General features: G+C 37.7%; 2 protein-coding genes and 1 non-coding gene across 3 annotated transcripts; 2 read left to right on the top strand and 1 right to left on the bottom strand.

The window, feature by feature from the left end:
- Positions 1-283: 283 nt before the first annotated feature.
- LOC102705883 (AT-hook motif nuclear-localized protein 9-like) lies at positions 284-4,673 on the top strand. The gene is made up of 5 exons (XM_006648090.3): positions 284-1,483; positions 2,118-2,185; positions 3,110-3,241; positions 3,721-3,882; positions 4,114-4,673. Exons 1-5 carry the CDS (start codon positions 889-891, stop codon positions 4,339-4,341), a joined length of 1,185 nt encoding a protein of 394 aa, XP_006648153.1. The 5' UTR covers positions 284-888; the 3' UTR covers positions 4,342-4,673.
- A 2,582-nt stretch (positions 4,674-7,255) lies between these two features.
- TRNAC-GCA lies at positions 7,256-7,327 on the top strand. The gene has a single exon. It is a non-coding gene; the product is annotated as a tRNA-Cys (tRNA).
- Positions 7,328-10,724: 3,397 nt separating this feature from the next.
- On the bottom strand, positions 10,725-12,412 carry LOC102701895 (cytochrome P450 714C3). Its single transcript, XM_006649125.2, has 2 exons — positions 11,912-12,412; positions 10,725-11,810 (listed from the first exon to the last, which is right to left on the bottom strand). Exons 1-2 carry the CDS (start codon positions 12,410-12,412, stop codon positions 10,725-10,727), a joined length of 1,587 nt encoding a protein of 528 aa, XP_006649188.2.
- Between the last annotated feature and the right edge of the window lie 8,635 nt (positions 12,413-21,047).

Raw genomic sequence — 21,047 nt, 5'->3', positions numbered from 1 at the left:
TGGTCTTATAGACCTATTTTTTCAAAAAAAAAGAATGTTGATAGAGATTAAATATTTGTACTACTGATTTTAATTTTGATAAACTATTTAATAGGTCAAAATGACATTACACGACAAATCGATGAGTGACATACTCATAATTCTTTCTCTTACGCAACTTGAAAGTCTTGCATTGATGGTGAGTAGTGGAGGAGATTTGCCAATTTGGGCTCCACATAGAATCCCTCCCTCCCATGGCTCTCCTTCTCTCTCCAACACACTCACCATACATGCTTGCTCTCCCTCCCTCCCTCCCACCTCTCCTCTTCTTGGCCTCCTCCTGTGATCCCCCTCCCTCTCCTCTCCATCCCCCTAGGCTAGGGTTTTAGCGCCCCATTTCCCCATCGCCATTTCGATTGGATCGCTCCCTTCCCCTCCGCCTCCGCGCGGATCCTGCCGCCGCCCACCGGAGACGCCGCCGCCGCCGCCGCCGGAGCGGCAGGCTCATCCCCTCTCCTCGACCTCGCTTCACAAATCCCATCCTTTTCGCCCTTTTTTTCCTGCGAAAGATTGGGTTTTTTTTGGGTTCCCGAGTCCCTTTCTCGCGCTTCGTCCGTCTGTCTCCGGGTGATTTCACCGCCTTGCTGAGATCTCGCGGCCGCTCGATCTGATCTTGCCTCGTTTCTCGACAAGAAGGTTAAACTGCGGGGCTGTGCGCGCGAGGGTCGGTGGAGAAGATCTCCAAGATTGATATTCTTGCGTCCATTTGCTTGCTCCGATAGCTTTCGGAGGAATCTAATCTCGAATAGTGAGGGAAAGTTGCCACCTTTGTGCCGCTCCCTGGCAACTAGAGGCCTGGACGGAGCAACGTGTGCTCGGGGGAGTCTGTGGCCGCTGCCCATTCCATGAATGGATGGGAGGGAGTCCACTGTGACGTCCGGCCCCAACTTCTCCTCCTTCTATGTGCAGCACCGGGGCATTGGGGTTCCCGGAGCATCCAGCCACCCGGCCGGACTCCATGCTCCGCCGCCCGGTGGTTACCGGCAGCATCTTGATGCGGTCTCTGCCGGGTACCCGTTCCAGCCTCCTCACATTGGGGGTTCCCACATTGGGCAGGGCTACCACCATGTCGATGCCTCGGCGCCTGTCGTGCAGCACAGCGCCGGCGGTGCCGGTGGTAGCATGGACATCGGCATGGGTGTGGACATGAGTGCTGATACTAAGGGGGATCAGGGGAGTGGGGCTGGACATGATGAGCCAGTGAAGAAGAAGCGGGGGAGGCCAAGGAAGTATAAGCCTGATGGGGCGGTCACACTGGGCCTCTCACCATCTTCATCGACACCTCACTCATCGAGCCCCACGATGGGCACAATGGTAACCACACCAGGTTCAGGTTTTGGGGCGGGGACGGCGTCGGGGGGCTCAGGGTCTGGTGCCCCTACAGAGAAGCGTGGCAGAGGGCGGCCACCCGGGTCCGGAAAGATGCAGCAGTTGGCTTCGCTTGGTGAGATCCCGCAACCTAGAAATCTAATGATCATGCTGTATGTTTACGGTAATGATTGGTCAAATGCAAAGGTAGTTTGATAAGGTGAATGCTCGCAATCAAATGAAGGTACTGACAGAAATGCATTAGGAGATTCCTGGTTGTTGGATGAATATTGTCAACTTCTTGATGCCATGCTACAGTTTTGCTTGTTAGATATGAAAATACTCTGACCACCTTTTTATGTTACATTTTACCTTGCTTATATCATGGTTTTTTTTCTTAGATATGTTATTTAGCATCTGGATCAAATGCGCAGACGATATCCTGGCCATGATTTGTTGATTGTTTTCACCTATTGTCTTTGAAAGACACGGCTATTGGCATGCACATGCAATTCCCTCTCATTATGTTCTGGGTGTGTTGATGTAAAAAATATCTTTAGTGTTTTGTTGGGAACTTGGTGAGGTTTGGGTACTGATAAAACTAGCAGCATACTCCTAAGATCTGTTTTAGTACTCGAATCAACATCACAAACTATCGATTGGCTCTTTGCATTGCTAGTTTTTTTGTTCCTCTTCTTTTCTTTTGTATGCATGGATAAGGGTTTTCCATGTTTCTGCTATCTAATGAACTGTTGTGGTCTGTTCTTCAGGAAAATGGTTTCTTGGTTCTGTTGGAACAGGTTTTACTCCTCATGTGATTATTATTTCCCCAGGAGAGGTAAGTTATAGTGATAGAATATATTAATCGTTGTAATTATCTCTAAGAATCATGCTGTTGCATCCTTTCTTGAACTTTGTTTTATTATTCAGTACAAGGACTTTCTGATTATGCCAGTGATGATAGTTTGTATCTAATTCCTTTAATTGTTTTTAAATTATGTTCTGAACTGCCATATGTGCATTTTCAACCAATCTCCTGTTGTGATAACTAATTACAAATGTCGTTATTGAATAATTACGGACTTATTAACCTACAGATTTTATTGTGCCAAAACCTTGTCTATTGACTAAAATATCATTTCATTTGTATTCGTGACTGGCATTTAGTGGCTTACCTCATTAGAATATATTCTGTCCTAAAATAATTGCAATCCTCACAAATCGATGCAAATTTAGTAGTGATGGAAAATTACATAGATACCCTCGCTTAATAAAGGATAGTTTGAAGTGGGAGGGTAGCTGAGAGTAAGATGGGGAGAAATTTTAATGAGGGATGGTTGGAGGGAAAAGTAGTACTATATGTGTAGGATTGCAGATATTTTTGGACAGAGGGGATAACTAGTTTCAACCTTTTGGATATACAGTTACATGCTAGTCAAATAAAGTTTTTTTTTCTATAATGTGAAAGATAACTTAATTTGTTAGTCACAGGATGCATTAACATTAACATATCTGTGTTGTGCAAACTCATACAGCCATACTTTTTAGCCATCGATGATTCATCATTTACAATTAGCGGTTCTAAGTATCCCCATGCAAGAACTACAATTCTTTCCCTGATAACTGTGGACACCAACTAATTAACAGACAATAATACAGTGAATCTGATTTTATTTGTTTGTTTCTGGAAATGAGCAGCAGTTTTTCACGTTGCTGTAAATGCCTTGCTGTTCTGTGTTCATAGCTTTCCTATTCTGTGCAGGATGTTGCTGCCAGGATAATGTCCTTCTCACAACAGGGTCCGAGGGCAGTGTGCATCATTTCAGCAACTGGAGCTGTCTCCACAGCAACCCTTCATCAGGATTCAAACTCTGGTGGTGTGGTTACATATGAGGTACCTTGTTTTAGGTCTCTTGATTCTAGTTTTATTGTAGTCAGGACATCTATGCATGCTTTTGTGCATCATGTTTTACTCTTGGGTATAGCAAAAGATCCTGTATCCTGGTTTTGACAGAGAATGGTAAACTAAACCTCTATCCCTCTCCTTTTGACCCATATTTGTTGTATGTGCTGAGTTTCTCTAGAATTGGTAATCAACGTGTCCCATTCATTTTGGATATTTGGCGATGGTCATAGTTGCCCAATTGATTGAGTAAAAGGCTTTGATGCTGCCTTTAGATGAACTTTTGATCCATGGTAGTTTCCTTTGCTGAAAACTTCTTTTAGCGGTCAAAGATTGCCATATCCATGGTCAAAGGTGCAATGTAGTTTCTTTACATAATGTTCTTTTGCCATGAAAGTCTTGGTGTACCTGTGATCCTGTGAAAAGTTTAATTCTCCATAAGACCTTATGTTTTACCATTGGTTTGGCAGGGTCGATTTGAAATCTTGTGCCTTTCTGGATCATACTTGGTGATAGAGGAGGGTGGTTCGCGAACCAGGAGTGGAGGCCTTTGCATAGCTCTCTGTGGCCCTGACCACAGGGTTATTGGTGGGAGTGTAGGTGGAGTTCTGACAGCAGCAGGAACTGTTCAGGTAGTCATGTTTTTTTATGATATGTTATCCAACAAATCTCTTTTTTTTTTTGGTTGTCACATGGTTTGGCTGTTACCTGAACTGAATAAAAAGGGTACATGGCAACTTATCTTGTCTGTTTCCCTGCATCAGCTTCTTTGCTCATGAAAGTAACTGACCAGTTTTGAGGAGAGTAGGTTGTGCACTGGTTTTCTGTTTGGTTCTTATGCTTTTTTGTTGTTGTTGAAATAGGTGATAGTGGGAAGCTTCATGTATGGCGGATCAAAGAAAAACAAAGCGAAAGCTGAGCAAGAGACTGAGAATAACGAAGAGCCAAATGGCGGTGACGAGGAGACTCCCACAATGGCACTGCCAGAGCACAACATGCCGCATCATACGATGGGTGGATGGTCTGCTGGGCTGATGAGGCAGATGGACTCTAGAACTTCGAACATCGACATCAATTCTATCCGCGAGTAGTGTGTATTGCTGGAAGAGGAACACCTATATATCTATCTCTGACTGAAGAAATTCCCCAATCCCTGTGAGCTTACTAGGCAGCATGCAATGTGCTAACTTGCTGTAGGTGTAAGAGGAGGAAGAGTTGTTTGAGAGATGTTGCTGCTGCTGCTGCAGGAGGTATCTGTCAGTTATGTTAGGAACTCTACATACTAGTAGAATATGATATGAATATTATGATGGTGTACTGTGAATCTGCATCTGCTGTGTTGTATGAGAATGAAGGATCATTCCTACCCTATTATATTATATAGAGAGAAGAAAAAAGAACCTGGCTATTTATTGAGTTGGCATTAATCTGTGCACTCTCGTTGAAGTTTAGCTTTGAGATTGCTCAAGGCAGCAAGCACCAGTTCAGATGGCTCATCATCTGTTTTAAGGAAAAAGCTGATTAGCAGTGCTATCTTTGGGTGGTTGGTGTAACAAGCTGATTAGCACAAAAGGTGGTCTATCTATTACTGGATCTCTTGTTGGTCAAAACAAAAAGAGAATTATTGTGGCTGAAGAGAAAACTAGACAGGAATGGAATTATGGAAATAGGTAGGTTGCTTGTTCCTCTGGGCTGTGGAAAACCATGGTCATATCACCCGACAAATTGTCGCAAAGAGCAATGGTTTGTCAGCTGTCAAGGGTAGAAGAAACGGAGAATGGACAGCGATACACGTCGCACTCTGTCCACTCCACCCAAATGCTACTAAGCCCTGTTGTAACATAAACACATCATTAAAAGTTGAAGTACAAGTACATTCTAATTAGGACCAATTTGTGAGAGATGGAGATAAGAGAGTCAATTAGTTTGGCTGGATTGTTCTTGAGTTTGTCAACTGTGGGTAGCAGCATCTATATCTATCTAACGGTGCTGCTGCCGGTGCCGCACAATGTGACCGACCCACCTCGTGCTGCATATACATACCTCTCGTGCTGCATATACATACCTGATATGTTTACTCATGTGACGGTGAATCATCCATCCCACCAAATCTCTAACTAAAAAAATGACTATAGACTTGTATATTACCATCTCCGCTAACTTGATTTTTCGTGTAAAAGAATATATAATGAACAGACTCACATGTCAGCAATATATATAGTAGTTAAGAGATAATAAATATAAAAATAATATTATTAATATACTAATGATATTTTTTAATAAAATTCTATTGCAATGCAGGAGCAATATCCTATTATCAAGTGGAATACGTAGGTGCATGATTGGTGCTTCTTATTCCAAGATATAACATTTCTAGAATATAATTTTATATTACTTCGGTCAAAAATATTTATTATTTATGATAAAATTTGCTCAACCTTATAAAATTATGACCATAAACGATTTTTAAATGCTTAGTTTAAATACAAGACAATATATATATATGATCCTTTAATACTACTATCACAATATCAAAAACTTATTAGATTTTACAAATTTAATATAACACAAAATTGTTTCTCGGGTTTTAGAAGTTACCAAATCTTGTTTTAATGGACAAATATTTTTGACCATGTGAGTATAATATAAGCATTTATGCGTTGATTTTTATGGTTCCAATTATTTAAATGATTCCCCAACCAATTAGTTGTTTGGGAAAGGAAATTTAAATAACTCAAATAGGATTATTTTCTTCGTCCCAAGAAACATTTTTAGGCTGATTATGAGGACAGAAAAATGAAATAAACGTCCTTATTAAATAAGGGATTATTATAAGTTGGAGGGTGGTCGAGCATAAGATCGGGAAAAAAATAAATATATAGTATGTTGGGACTAATAGTGGGGCATTTAACTTTTTGCCACTCGTACAAATGGCACATAATAGATTTGCCACCCGCTGTCTATGACATGTGGGCCCTTATGTGCCTATGACACGTGAGTCCAGTGATAAATATATTAACACCATTTGTAAGAGTGGCACCATTTATAAGAGTGATAAAAAGTTAATTATTCCACTGATTATAGTACTCTAAGATGGTTAGTAAGGATAATTTTTAATCCAAAATAGCTACTTATTTTGACACGAAGGGAGTATTATAACAAAATACTTATATTTTGAGATGTATGTATTACGTGGTTATCTAGGTTCTCGTTTTTTTTTTAGAGAAATCGAGCCGTTTAGTTAAGCTCTTTTGTCAAACAGATGACGGTGAGCTGGCAAAAAAGGATAGCGTGATGATAAAGAGTCATTACCTATAGTAAGTACTTGGAGGCAGCGAAATAAAACGTTATTGGTTGTGGTATGATAGATTGATAACTGGGAGAACGCAAGAAAAGGATGCGGCTATGCTTGACTCTGTTGCACAACGGCGGCGAGGCGTCCACACCAACATCTATCTCATATGCTTGACTGTGGGGGTCGGTGTCTAGTCATCATATATTCATTAGTTCTACAATATAAACATTTCGAGATTTAAATCTTGTATAGTAACACAAGTACTTTCATACTGATTTTTACAACTTTAATTATTTTAATAATTTTAGAGCTAATCAAATGCTTAGAGAAGGGAATATAATCAATTTAAAAATAAAAAGTGACTAAAATAGAATCTTTTATTATGGTCGCGTTCGGCATATGTAGCAGGAGAGATAGTTATATGGCGAGAAAAACGTAATAATAGATTAGTATATAATTAATTAATTATTAATTATAAAAATAGAAAATATATTATATGATTTTAAAAATAAATTTTCTATAATTTTTTAAAAATATACCGTTTAGTAGTTCGGAAAGCGTGCGAGCGAAAACAAGATAATCTAGGTTAATTAGTGGCCTTGCCGCACACGGCCTAAATCTAGTCTATAGTAAATAAGCTAAAAATATTTATATTTTATAACAAGGTAGTAAACGCTACTTAAAAATAGAGCTCAAATAATTTTCATTGAGGGTCCATAGCTCAGTGGTAGAGCATTTGACTGCAGATCAAGAGGTCTCCGGTTCGACCCCGGATGAGCCCTTTTTCATTTTAATATTTTCATTATGCCATTTTTTAATCTATTTCAAATTTTTTTCATATACATGTCATTTTTTAATCTATTTCATCTTCTATCATATTACTAGTTTCTGCCGTTTCAAATATGAGTACGGTCAAACCTATAAAACTTAGATTACTACTAAATTTTACTTACAAAACATTATTATATATACACATATATAAATCTTAAAAACTACTTGATTTGTTCCAAAATAAGCATTTCTAATTTGACAGTACTCCCTCCGTTGTAAAGTAAAGTTATTTTCATCATTCATCCTTTGTCCCAAATGAAGTTATTTATACACCTAACTTCTCATCTCAACCAATCATAACTATTTTTAATTTAATTTTTTATCTATATTTTCTTCTCAACCTATCACAATATCTTTCCAATCATTCCTAATTTCCTTCTTAATCTTTGTGTTCAGTTCTAGAAATTATTAAGTTTTAGGACAAAGGGGTAGGAATTAAGGTGGATAAGAAAGGAAAGGACTGTGATACCTCTTAGACAGATGAAAAATGGATAAGGGTGGGAGTGTTGTTGAAGATAAAATAAGAAAGAAATTTAAATGTGATGTGATTTATGTAACTAGAGATACTGTGAATAGTGTTAAAAATACTTATATTATCTCCCCTATGTTTTGGCTTTTGCTTAAGCTTAGAGGCCAAAATTTAATATTTTTACCTTAAATTTAAAATTGATTTTAAGATTTTTTATCATAATTTATTTTCTAGCTTTTGTCCGTTAGATCGCTATAAACACATATGTAAAAATTTTATTCGTAAAAGTATTTTTCGTTTGTAAACATGTTGTTTGGATTTTTTCCCACCAACAAATCCAAAAAGAATTTAGGACACCATAAGTACTTTCATGAAAGTAAATATTTATATATTTTCTGAATATATTTAATAAAAATTTATAGTTAATATATATTTCAAAGATTGTGTCATTATTTAAATTAACATGAATTGTCAATCCACTTGTACTTATGATTATTGTCAACAAGAAGAAAAAAGAAGTCGTGTCTCTCCATTTACATGGTATTCCTGCATGGCATTCAACCTCTAGCAACTTGTTTGTTCCTGACACGGAAGCTGGTTGGGCAGCCAAGATTATCTGACCCAGCATTCCACCTCCGCACTCAGGTTGCCTGCCACGAAAGTACCCTACTCTCTCTCTCTCCGTCATAAAATAATTTACGTTTGACTATTTATTTTATTTAAATTTTTTATAATTAATATTTTATTGTTATTAGATGATAAAATATAAATATCTCTTTATACGTGACTATTTTTTGAAGTTTTTTAATAATTTTTTAAATAAGATGATGGGTAAACGCTGGGCACATAAAAAGTGTCTTTTTAGAACGAAGGTAGGATCTATATTCTCTTAATTATCAAGCATGCATGTACGCATCATTTCCAGCAGTCTAAATTCTAAAAGGCAAAAAGGCCAGCATTTCCAGTAAAAGCTAATTCATTGATTAAGTTACCTGAAGTTACTAGGAAGGAGCAGCAAAAGAACACAATGAAGAAAAATCTACAACACTAGCTAGCTGTACGTTAGCTTGCTTAGGTACTTGTAATTGTTTAGCAATATATGCTTATTGGTTTATTGTTGATTCAGTCGTAAAATTTAGCCGGCCAGCTAGCATTCACGAGTCCCGTTTAATTGGGTTGGATCGTACGGAGTTTTCTTTCCCTTTTTGGCATAGAGGACGCACTTAGAGCAAGTTCCCAACTATTAGCTCTAATTAGTCAATATAATAGTCAATTCATACTATAATTCTCAACAAAGCATTAATACATGATCCCACATATCATATTCATACCGTGTCTTGGAGCCCGTGCTGCAGCTGACTACAAATTAGTAGCTCACTACTCTTCTCTCTCATCTCTTATCTCTTTAAAACATGGTTATAACTAGCTTATAGCCTGTTATTGTAGTTGCTCTTAAACTTTTGGCATGTGTTTGCTCATTCATCTTAAGTTACACAATTATTGTTTATTTTATTTTAGGTTTTTAAATAATATGAATAATCAAACTAACAGTGTCATCTAATACGAAATTACCAAGGGAGTATATAGTGCAATTATCCGTTGTGTTCATGCTCGAATCAATCAATTTGGTGGTGGTTAATTAATTATTAACGCGCCGAAAACGTACTGAGTAGTATCAGTACAAGTGTAATTTATGGATCGAGTTTAGCTAGTGCTTGCTAGCTGCCACGCACCGCTTAATTAATCAGTTAATTAGTAACACACACGTACGTAGAACGAATTGAAGACGTACGTGGCCATGTATACAGGCACATGCATGAGCATATATATATATATATATATATATATATATATATATATATATATATATATATTCCATCTCCATCGGTATGATAAAAGTGATACCTCGGATACCTTCTTCTCAGGCATATGATAAAATTGCTCTTCATATATTCATAGAGACCGAAGTTCAGTTGCTCGTATAATTAAAGTCAGGGCCGCCTAAGGGTTGGAGGTGCGATCCCTAATGGCCTCAGCCTGAAAAGGAGCCTAACCAAATATTATCTTTTTATATATGATTACGTGGATTCGTTTTTCTAATTTTAAAAATAGGTTGTTTCTCAACTTATGAATACCAATCAATATATGAGGATAATCTAACTTAATTTCTACATTCTCATCTTTTCACATATGCTTATAGGCCAAATTTTAAATTTTTAACTTTAAATTTAAAAGTTGATTTTGTGGGTGTTTGACCAAAGTTATTTTCTAGCATTGACTTTTAGATAGCTAAAAATACGTATAAAAATATTTTTGATAATAGATCAAACAATAATAAAATAATTAATAATTATGTAATTTTTTGAATAACATAAATGATTAAAAGTAGACCCCTAAGTTAATGGTGCCAAATAAAAAAAGAAATATTAATTCATGATATATACTACCTCCGTCCCAAAATAAGTTTATTTTTCAGGTTTTAGATACAATATTTTGACTCTTCGTCTTATTTGATTTTTTTGCGATTAATATTTTTATTACGACTAGATGATAAAATATGAATAATACTTCGTACGAGACTAATTTTTTTTGGTTTTTGTACAAAATTTTCAAATAAAATAAATAGTCAAACGTTGGGACACATAAATCGAAAAAATAAAGTTATTATAAGAAGAATGTGGTACATATATAGCTCACTGCCTGAAAATGGACTTTTCATATTAACCTTGAGCTGCATGCATTTAATTATATACGACTGTATATATATACCTGTGATATTTTAGTTAGTACAGTACGTACGTACTGGTATTCGTATGCATTATATTGCATGCATGCATACAGAAAAAGGATTATATATCAATATTGATTGATCTGCATAGTTAGAGGGGTTTGAGGCGGAGTTGGATGCCATGGGATGGCCTGAGCGACAGCATGATCCTCGGCGCGTGCCTGTACTCCGGCGACACCTCCAGGTGGAAGCGGCGGAGCACCATGGCCAGCACCACCCGGAGCTCCATCGCCGTCAGGTTCCGCCCCACGCAGATGCGCCCTCCGAACCCGAACGGCACGAACCCCATCCGGTGCCGGCACCCGCCCTGCACCGCCTCCCGCATGAACCTCTCCGGCCGGAACTCGTTCGCCTCCTCCCCCCACAGCTCGCCGTCCCGGTGCATCGCCACCACGTCGATCCACATGTTCGTGCCCCGCGGGATCACCGTCTTCTTCTTCCCGCCGTCGTCTCCCTCCTCCACCACCACCTCCTGCAGCGCCTGCCGCTGCACGTTCGGCGACGGCGGGTACAGCCGCAGCACCTCGTTCAGCACGCACCCCATCTTGGTCAGCCTCGCCAGCGCCGCCGCGTCCAGGGGGCCCGACCGCCCGGCCACCTCCACCACCTCCTCCCGCACCGCCGTCTGCCACTCCGGGTGTGCCGCAAGCATCAGCAGCGTCCACGACAGGGCCAGCGCCGTCGTCTCGTGCCCGCCGAAGAAGAAGGTCTTGCACTCGTCGACCAGCTCCCGCGTCGTCAGCTTCCTCTCCGCGCCGGCGCTCGCCTCGTTCCCGGCCAGCAGCAGCGCCAGCAGGTCCGTGTTCTTCCTGCCGCCGTACCCGCCCTGGCGCCGCCGCCGCCGCCGCGCCTCGATGATGTCGAGCAGCAGCGAGTCGATCTCCCGCCCCAGCTTCCACGCCTCGTAGGTGCTCCGGATGTGCAGCAGGCTGGCGAGCGGGACGCCGACGAGGCGGGTGGAGCGGAACAGCATCGCCTGCATGGCCTGCAGCTTGTGGAACACCGTGGCGCCGCCGGCGTCGTCGTCGGTGATGCCGAAGCTGGCCTTGGCGATGATCTCGGCGGCGTTCCGGACCACGCCCTTCTCCACGTCGATGCAGCTCTTCCCCGACGCCACCATGTCGCTCCACTTGCCGAGCATCTTGGAGGTCGTCTCCTCCATCACGCCGATCATGTCCTGCACCATGCAAGCAAGCGTACGTATTAGTTGCATGTGCATGGAGAGAATTCATGGCGGCTGCGTGGTTAATAAATACTAATGATTAGTACAGTACGTACGTTGAGGTTGGTGGCGGAGAAGGCGGGGGCGATGATGTGGCGATGGCGCGCCCACTCGTCGCCCTCGGCCATGACGAGGCCCCTGCCGAACATGGGCATGCGGTCGCGGCGGAACACGTCGGGCTTCCCCCAGAGCTTGCCGAGGGCGCCGGCGGTGGCGGCCTTGAGGAACTCCGGGTCGGCGACGTACAGGAAGGGCTCCGTGCCGAGCCAGTAGACGAACACCTTGCCGAACGCCTGCCGCCACCGCGCGAAGTAGGGGAACACGGCGGCGTGGATATCCTTGCCGCCGCCGCCGCCGCCGGCTGCCGCCGCCGCGTTGTTGTTGGCCAGCGAGGAGGCGATCTCGCGGAGGTTCCCCAGCGGGAACGAAGGAGTCGGTCCGCGGAAGCCGGCGTCGCGGAGACGGCACGCGGCCGCGGCCGGCGAGAGGCACAGGGTGTAGAGGAGGAAGAAGAAGAAGACGGCGAGCAGCGCCGCTGCGGCCACCACAGCCGCCATACCGAAAAAGCTAGTAGCAATGCAATCCTATATAAATACTACGTAATTAGCTAAAGAATCAAACAGCTAGAATAGCTTCTTCTCTCTTTCTAGCTTAGACCTAACTATATAAACAAACAAGACACAACTAGCTCTACAAAAAAAGATCCATCTAATGAAAAAAGATGAATGATATTGATAAATGTTCAGTTAATTTGATCGATGCAAATTTGAAAACAGGAGAAGGATTTGGATAGAGGCGAATGATCGATGAACGGTGGTTGGTTGGTACGACGAGGGGGAGCGGGTGCGTGGCCTTATATATAGAGGAGGAGGAGGAGGAGGTGGTTTGACCGGGTCAACTTGGTGAATGAGCTGCACTGCACTGCGCTGCATGGCGTCGACCACGTACGACACAGGCGAATAGTCAGCGACCGACGCGGCTCCCCGAGTGGAGGCACCCATCCGTCCGTTCAATATATCGCCTGAAGCTTAATTTATTTATATTCAATCGATTGATTGATTAATTCGCCTTTCTCTTTCCATTCCTTCGTCTCTTTTCCTTGCTTTTTCTGAACTTAGCCTGCTGGTCAGAATGCCGTAATTTCTCGTCGCCTCTCTCTCTCTCTCTACGCCTATTCATACTGTGCCATATCTTCTCTCAGTATATAAATGTTTTTTAAGGATTTAATTTAAATTTAGTACAATTTAAATCTTATACTATAGGATAAGTATTTGTGTATTGATTCGTATGATCATTACAGTAATTTCAAAGCCAATCATATTCTTAGAATAAAAATCTAATTAATTTAAAATTTAACCACTCAAGCGACTAAAATAAATTCTTTTAACATCTCCTTAATCTATAATAAACGATATAGAACTAGTTATATTTTAAAATGAAAGTAGTATTCATCGTACCTTTTTAGTCTACTCAAGGGTAGATCTTCCATGAGAGCAGTGGAGAGTCGAGCCACTGCCTCTCTTAGGATCATGGAAGCCCTCGTGAAGTCCCATAAAATTTTATTTTAAAGGTTAAATAAATTAAAGGCTAAAGTTTTATTTAGTTTATTCAGATCCCTGGTATCGTTTGCTAGATCTATCACCACTAAATTAGTAGTATTATGTTGTTTTTGACATATGTTTATGATGTAAATTCCATACACACATGCACGAGGAAATTTTGTGTATGCCCTGAAAGTTTAGCATGTCCCATTTATGACATTTTATTTGCTCGAACGTCTTCGAATTTTAATTTTGATCAGTTGACCGTTCATAATGGATGAAGAAAAAGAGGTGATTTAACTATTGGATACGGAAGTAAATGTAAAATTTCGTGGAATCACTATTGGAAATAAAGTAGTTTTTTCGGTGGCTATAATATTCATACCTGTACAACGAAGTATATATTTCAAAAAAATTTGGGTACATCATTTTTTTAAGCTTCGGTATTTCAAAAATAAATATTTTATTCTTTGTCATTTTCAGAAGTTAGACTTTGTCCCGAATAATAACTTATACAACGGACTCATGAATACCTAGTGAAGACTGAAGAATGAGCAAAATTTAGTGGCATAAAAAGGACTTTCTGCAATTTAATTCAAGGGTATATAAGAAAATTTATCACGATGTACATATGTGCGTGCTCGATCCATGCATCTTTATTTAGTTCCACTTATTTTGCCACCCCCAAATTGTTTAAAAGCGAGATATAAAAACTGCCACATGTTCAACCATATACTCCCTCCGTCCCTAAATGTTTAACGCCGTGACTTTTTATACACGTTTGAACATTCATCTTATTCAATTTTTTAATAAAATATGTAAAGTTATATATATACATAAAAATATATTAACAATAAATAAAATAATATAAACTAATCAGTAATTATGTAAATTTTTTAAATAAGACGAATGGTCAAACGTGCATTAAAAAGTCAACGGCGTCAAACATTTAAGACGGAGTAGTACATATTTTAGCTATATAAACTAAGACAAAAATGTACGAATATTGAATAAATACTCTCTGCCCACCCCAAATTCGATTCCTTTTACTGACGGTGCCTACCTTTACGCAGAAATGAGTACGGTTGCATCCATCAATATGTACTACAGTACATTTTAGGTTTACAGGTTTATCTTTAATTAGCTAGCTTCCAAATAACAATTCAGCATGTGTTTAATTTAATTTAGACGGTGTACTATACACAGTAATGGATGTCTACAAGACATCAAGCAAGCATTATTCATTTTCAGCTAGGTACATCCTCAACAAAAGTTTTATTACATTTTCTTGTTGGTGAGAATATCTCAACAATAAAATATATAGTCTTGTAATATTAATCATTATATACTTACTTTTCTTGAATTACAAGTAGGTACTGCGACAAAATAAACTAACATCATTTTTATGTGAAAAAGTACTCACGAGTTTTTTATTGTCATTTTTCATCTCAATAATTAATTTCTTATGGTTATTCTGCGCTCGTCTCAATAACTAATGCTGCCTGAAATTTCAGGGACATGTGAGACTTGACTCATCGTTGTTTCATAGCGATATAGCCATGTCCTTCCCATGACGTAGAGATCAAGGGATTTTATATTTATTTAAAGAGGGGAAAAAAAACCCCCACCACATAACCCATTCGTTCGGTTACTGTAAATTCACACACTTATCAGAAAGAAAGAAAGAAAATATCTATAAAGGTGTATATTTGAGCTGGTTTATAAAAAGCGTAGATCAATAACTACAAATGTGTAGAAAATATGGGTGTTTTTTAGAAGCATAGATACAATAGCAAACGCAACTCTGTTTTTAAATAGCATTGCTCTATTATATAGATCAGTAATTACTTATCTTTTGATATACATATTGGTACGATGATTAAATAGTGAAAACCACTACACCATTCTCATGATAATTGCAAATATATTACTGCTATAAAATAAAATAAAAAGAAAGAAAAAGTTAAAATATACTCCCTCCATCTTATATTATTTTAGCTACGTATATATTTATCTATTGATTATATATATGCATGTCTAGTTTAATTAATAACTATATAAATCTTAGCAATACGAGAAATTATTGAACGAGTTAAACATGATTGACTGGTGGCCATTCATGCATGCATCGTCATGTGTATATGAACAGCAAGCTATAGTTTTAACTATCGCGTGCTGGGAGCAAGTAACATCATTTAACAGTGACACAGATTCGATCCCTTATTAGTTCCCGTACGCCAATTTATCATCTGATTCTAATTGTCAGCTGTCATGATTGATTAATCAGTGTAACCTGTGGCTATGGTTTAATCTGTACTTATATATTCATTGCCTTCTAAAGCTAATTAAATTCCGTCAAAACAAAGTCCAGCGTTATGTATGCACTTTGGCATCCAAATTCCAAAGTTTCGGAGCCTGATCAGGGGATTAATTAATTAAGCTAGCTCCATAGGTCAAGATCGAATAAAGCTAGCTTGGAAGCAAAGCATGCATTCCAATTAGCTTTACTTATTTCTAACAGTGAATATATCCTTGTTTGCTAGCTAGTTCCATTTTTCTTTTGTTCAGCCATGTTCTCAAATTAAGGTTAAGGTTCAGTGATAATACATATGCAGTCTATGGCCATGAATGGTCACGCACGCGGTCAAATTCAGAATGATGAAAGTGGACTGATTGTGACTCAAACCACATGCATGTCAATGTTAATTATTAAGGGTACAAATATATTATATGAATGCCTATATCTTAATTAATTTAAAAGTTTATGCGTCCTTTTCACACCTATATTTAAAGTTCCATACGCCCCCTAAGAATTAAGGGCGTGTTTGTTTTTACTTAGAATTATTATGATCTAAATTATTGAGTAAAATTATTATAAGTTAAAATAGGTAATGAATAATAAGGTGATTATTATTTATTACCTAAGAGCAATGGGTCTTTAACCACTTAATAATCTAAAAAACATTCTTAGAGTAGCTTGTGAGATTACATTAATTTAGGCTCTAGATTATAATAAGTTATCATAATAATTTAGTAGTATATTTTAAATTATTTTTATAATCTAGATTATAATAATTATAAGCTGACGCAAGCTGAAAGAAACATGGGCTAAGTGTTCAAGGAGAAAACCTAAAAAAGGAAACAAGAGGTCGGTTAAAAGATGATCATTTCTATTATAGCCCATGTTAAAGAAAAGTGTGTTTTGCTGACACATATAAGTTTATGAGTATGTGTAGTTCATCCTCATATAGTCATATAAACCCATTGTGCAGTACGAGAAATTTGTTATTATGATTTATTCTCTCCATATCATGTTTGATTTCTTTGTATACTCATTCATGGATCAATAAATATATTCATACATGGTTCTAAATTTGTTTGTATTTATATGAATCTAAAAATGAAAAAATGTATTATATTAAAACAGAGGTAATAATAATAATACGGTTGATCTTTTCATGGTACGTGTTCGACAGTGAGAAAAAGGAGTTAGTTATCTGACGCGGAAAACATAGTAATAGATTAGTTCATGATTAATTATTTAATAATTATTAAAAATGTTAAATAGATTAATGTGATTATTTAAAACAATTTTTTTATAGAAAATTTTCGTAAAAGGTACACCGTTTAGCAGTTCGGAAAGCGTGCGCGTGGAAAAAGAGAAGGTTTAGATAACTTATTGCCTATATCGAACGCGGCCATAGTCGATCGTGGATGGAGATAGCAGTCGCTTAATTATATAATTGGGCCAGCAACTTATAGTGATGAAATATAGCAGCCATCTAATTAAGCTAATAAGCTATCTCATGTGAAAGAAGAGGATCGTAGAAGTGTGTAAAAGCCTGGCTGCTGTGATGCATTTGGCCTGCACAAGCATTTGGCCTGAAGCAGCTTTCAATATATTCAAACTGGGGTTTGCGGCGCGGCGCCTCCAAACTGGCCGGCTACTAAAATCCAACACATGCTTTATTACTTCCTTCGACAATAAATAAATATTTAAGACAGTTAACTTTGAACATGACATTTGACAGATTTATTACAAATATATATAAATATTATTTATATTAGTGTGACTTATTATATTATTAAAATATTTTAGGAATAACTTATATTTTTACATATTTATATTAAATACTCTATTTGTATTTTTAATAGATGACATCGTTGATCTTTTTACTTATTTGACCAATTATTTTATTCAAAAATTAAACCCATGTAGTTTTTATTTATCTGCACAAAATTTTAAATAACATAAATTATCAAATATGTGCTAAAAATCAATAGTGTCACCTATTGAAATAAAAAGTGTATTTTAATAAGATAAATGATTAAACCCTATGATAAATACCAATTGTATTTCTCATGCAACAGCTAGTCGATTTCCATCTGTAATTCTGGGTGGGTGATTGTTTGGAAAACAATATTTTTAGAAATAAAAATAATTTGTGGATTTTTTATATATGTATTCTTAGCGATCTAAAAGTCAATGTTATAAATAAGCTATAATAAAAATTTTAAATTAACTCTATAGTTAAGGTTAAAAATTTAAATTTTGGCTTATAAATATAAGGAAAACGGAAAGATTAGGGTGGGATTCCTAGCAGATGGCAGCACATCAACTGTCTGTCGATCACTGAGTTTCTTTTTTCCCATATTATCTATACATCATTTGTTCTTAATTTGTACGGTATACAACGATTTCTTTTGGTTATATTGAAGATGATCATGTATATGCGCATGCGCTACTATTTCAGAGCGAATCGATGGACGAATTGACCAAAATCTAATTAATGAATACAAAACTGTATCACTCGTGTGCACGGATCTCGTGGGCAATATAAGTTATTTTTAACTAGCAAAATCTGTTAAAAAAAAACTAGCTAGCAAAATGACAAAGTTCTTGCAAGTGTATATATTAGTCTATGGCCGCATTTATGGTCGTTCTCAGGAGGTATTATCAGGACCTTTGCTTGAACCACTATTTTAAAAGACACGTGATGATTGATACAACAAAATATTATTTTAAGGTAATATTATAAATTACTTAATTATTGTCTATCTATTGTATAATAGTGTACCTAATTTTAAGGTAAACAAGACTCCAACATATGTTCTAAAGAATCAAAAGACTGCAACATAAAGTACAGATCTTTCTATCTCGAAAAGGACAATGCATTTGGAGATCTATAAATTCTCACGCCAATCATCGAAAAAATTGGCCATTAGACTGTGAGAGCCAGTTCAACAGTATGGCCAACTACGGTTCTAATTCATCTATAATCAATTTATATAATAGTTACCTATAAAATATTAATATATAATCACACATGTCATACACACACTGTATCTTGGAGCACGTGCTACATGTGACTACAAATTAGTAGTCCACTTCTCTTCTCTTTAGTTGGCTATAGCCTGCTATTGTACCTGCTTTGATAAGTCAAAGTTTTAAAGTTTTAATGGTGTTGATTGATGGGTATTTCTTGTGTAGATTTTACATGTCAATTCTATTTTTTTATTTTACTTTCTGTTGTGTTACAAAATGCAGCCGTATATATGAAAACGCGAGGTAAGGGTTGTATGGCAGGCCTAATTCTATTTTCTTAAGCTTCTTGTATACAGAAGTTACAAGAGTTGCATGTCAATTTCAATTCTAGTAAATTCAAACTTTGAATAAAGTTACACTGGAAATCCGTTGCTTGATATAACAAGAAAACAACGACGGAAATATTAGTAACTAACCTACAAATAAAAAAATTTACTAAAATTTAAATATTAACAACAATAATCAAATATCATACGAGTTAGTGACTGAATCCCATAGTCTATCTTTCCATTTCTGCTTATACTTATAAGTTAAAATTTTTAATTTTTAAATTTAAGTTAATTTTGGGTTTTTTCATCGTAGATTATTTTTTAATATTTTTTTTAGATCGCTAAGAAATTTTATTTATAAATATGCCATCTGTGTTTTTCCTATAAATACCAAACGATTGCCCTTGAATTTTCTTGAGGATCTGTTAATGACCCAAACCCGGAATTTTTTTGGGGTAAAAAATTTTCTTGGTAGTCAAAACGAATAAAACCGCCAAGAACTAGTTGTGTTCCTTGGCGGTGATTGTGAGTACCGTAGTGGACGAAATTGAGTGGGAGTGTGGCTGCAGCTGTGCTGGCCGGCCGCTTCTGCAAAGTGGGAGGATTTGGACACAGTCAGCGTTGACACGTGCTGCAGCTGACCTACTATACGGGAGTACTACTATTTTTTATTAACCTGGTCGTCCGTACCGACCTTGACCGCCGCTATTATATTTCCCTTTCCCTCTTCCTTTTTCTCTCTTTAATTTCAGACTGGATGATCGAGGTAATACATGGTGAGCTATTATTATTAAGTTGATGACGACGCTATTGCCCATAGTTAAACCTGAATATGATAGGATACGGTATATTCTGTGATCAATATTTTCTAGGGCTGCCGGTGTATGGTATTCGAAATGATTTCTATAAAAAACCAAATATAATATATCATTGGTATCAGGTCTAATACCACCGAGTATTAGCTAATATCGTATCAACTAATACTTTGGTTGGTATCAACCAATACACTATTAGTAATACTTATAAAAAAACTAAAAGAGTCTAGGGCGTGCGTTTTGGTTGTAACTGAGCATTTCCTGATTCAAATAGTGAATTCTGGGGTTTTTCCGTTAACTTTTGTAGACGTTGGCGGCTATCGATAATGTACATGATAGCGACTAAACCAACCGTCCAAGCTCTGCCACTACGTGCATCTTACACATATATAACACATGTCATTACTGTATCGATCAACACACGGATAATATATACTCCATCCATCCATAAATATTTGACGCCGTTAATATTTTTATAAATGTTTGACCTTTTGTCTTATTTAACTTTTTTCAAACATGTAAAACTATGTATATACATAAAAGTATATTTAACAATAAATAAAATTTTATAAAAATAATTAATAATTGTGCAAATTTTTTAAATAAGATGAATGGTCAAACGTATATAAAAAAGTCAACGGCGATAAATATTTAGGGAAGAAGAGAGCATATCAGACAAACGGAAAAAAGGAAAAATATGATAAAGGTAACGGCGCCAGCATGCAAGGCAGGCATTAAGCATGCACAATGCATGCATATATGCACCGTGATAGGTCAACTCATGACTTGGAAAAACATCAAGCCTGAAGAGCTCAATTACTTTTTACTAGAATAGTGACGAATACAGTAAAGTGGTCTACGATTGCATGCGATGCGATAGATAGATAGATCGCGGCTGGAAGAAAATTTTGGGTCAGTTTCACATTCTATCCACCATCCTCTGTCCCATCACTCATGGCCCTTCACTTAATCCCCCCTTCATCTACAATCACAGCACATTTATCATCAGCTTTACTACTGTGCACCATCCCATTCACAAATCACAACCACCAAATGACCAAACTACTCCCTCCATTAAAAGAAAAATCTAAAAGCGAAGCTAGATGGTCAGTTCTCCAGATTCATGGTAGAAGTTGAGAATTTTTTAGGGCACGCTCAAAAGTAGGGCGTGGGACTGACTCTTCCCTCGTCTACATCAACGACACTGATTTATTTTATAAAGATAGATTCATGTATGATTT

This window comes from Oryza brachyantha, chromosome 2, assembly GCF_000231095.2.
Source record: "Oryza brachyantha chromosome 2, ObraRS2, whole genome shotgun sequence".
NCBI lineage: Eukaryota > Viridiplantae > Streptophyta > Magnoliopsida > Poales > Poaceae > Oryza > Oryza brachyantha.
This window is presented reverse-complemented; position numbering and strand designations above follow the sequence as displayed.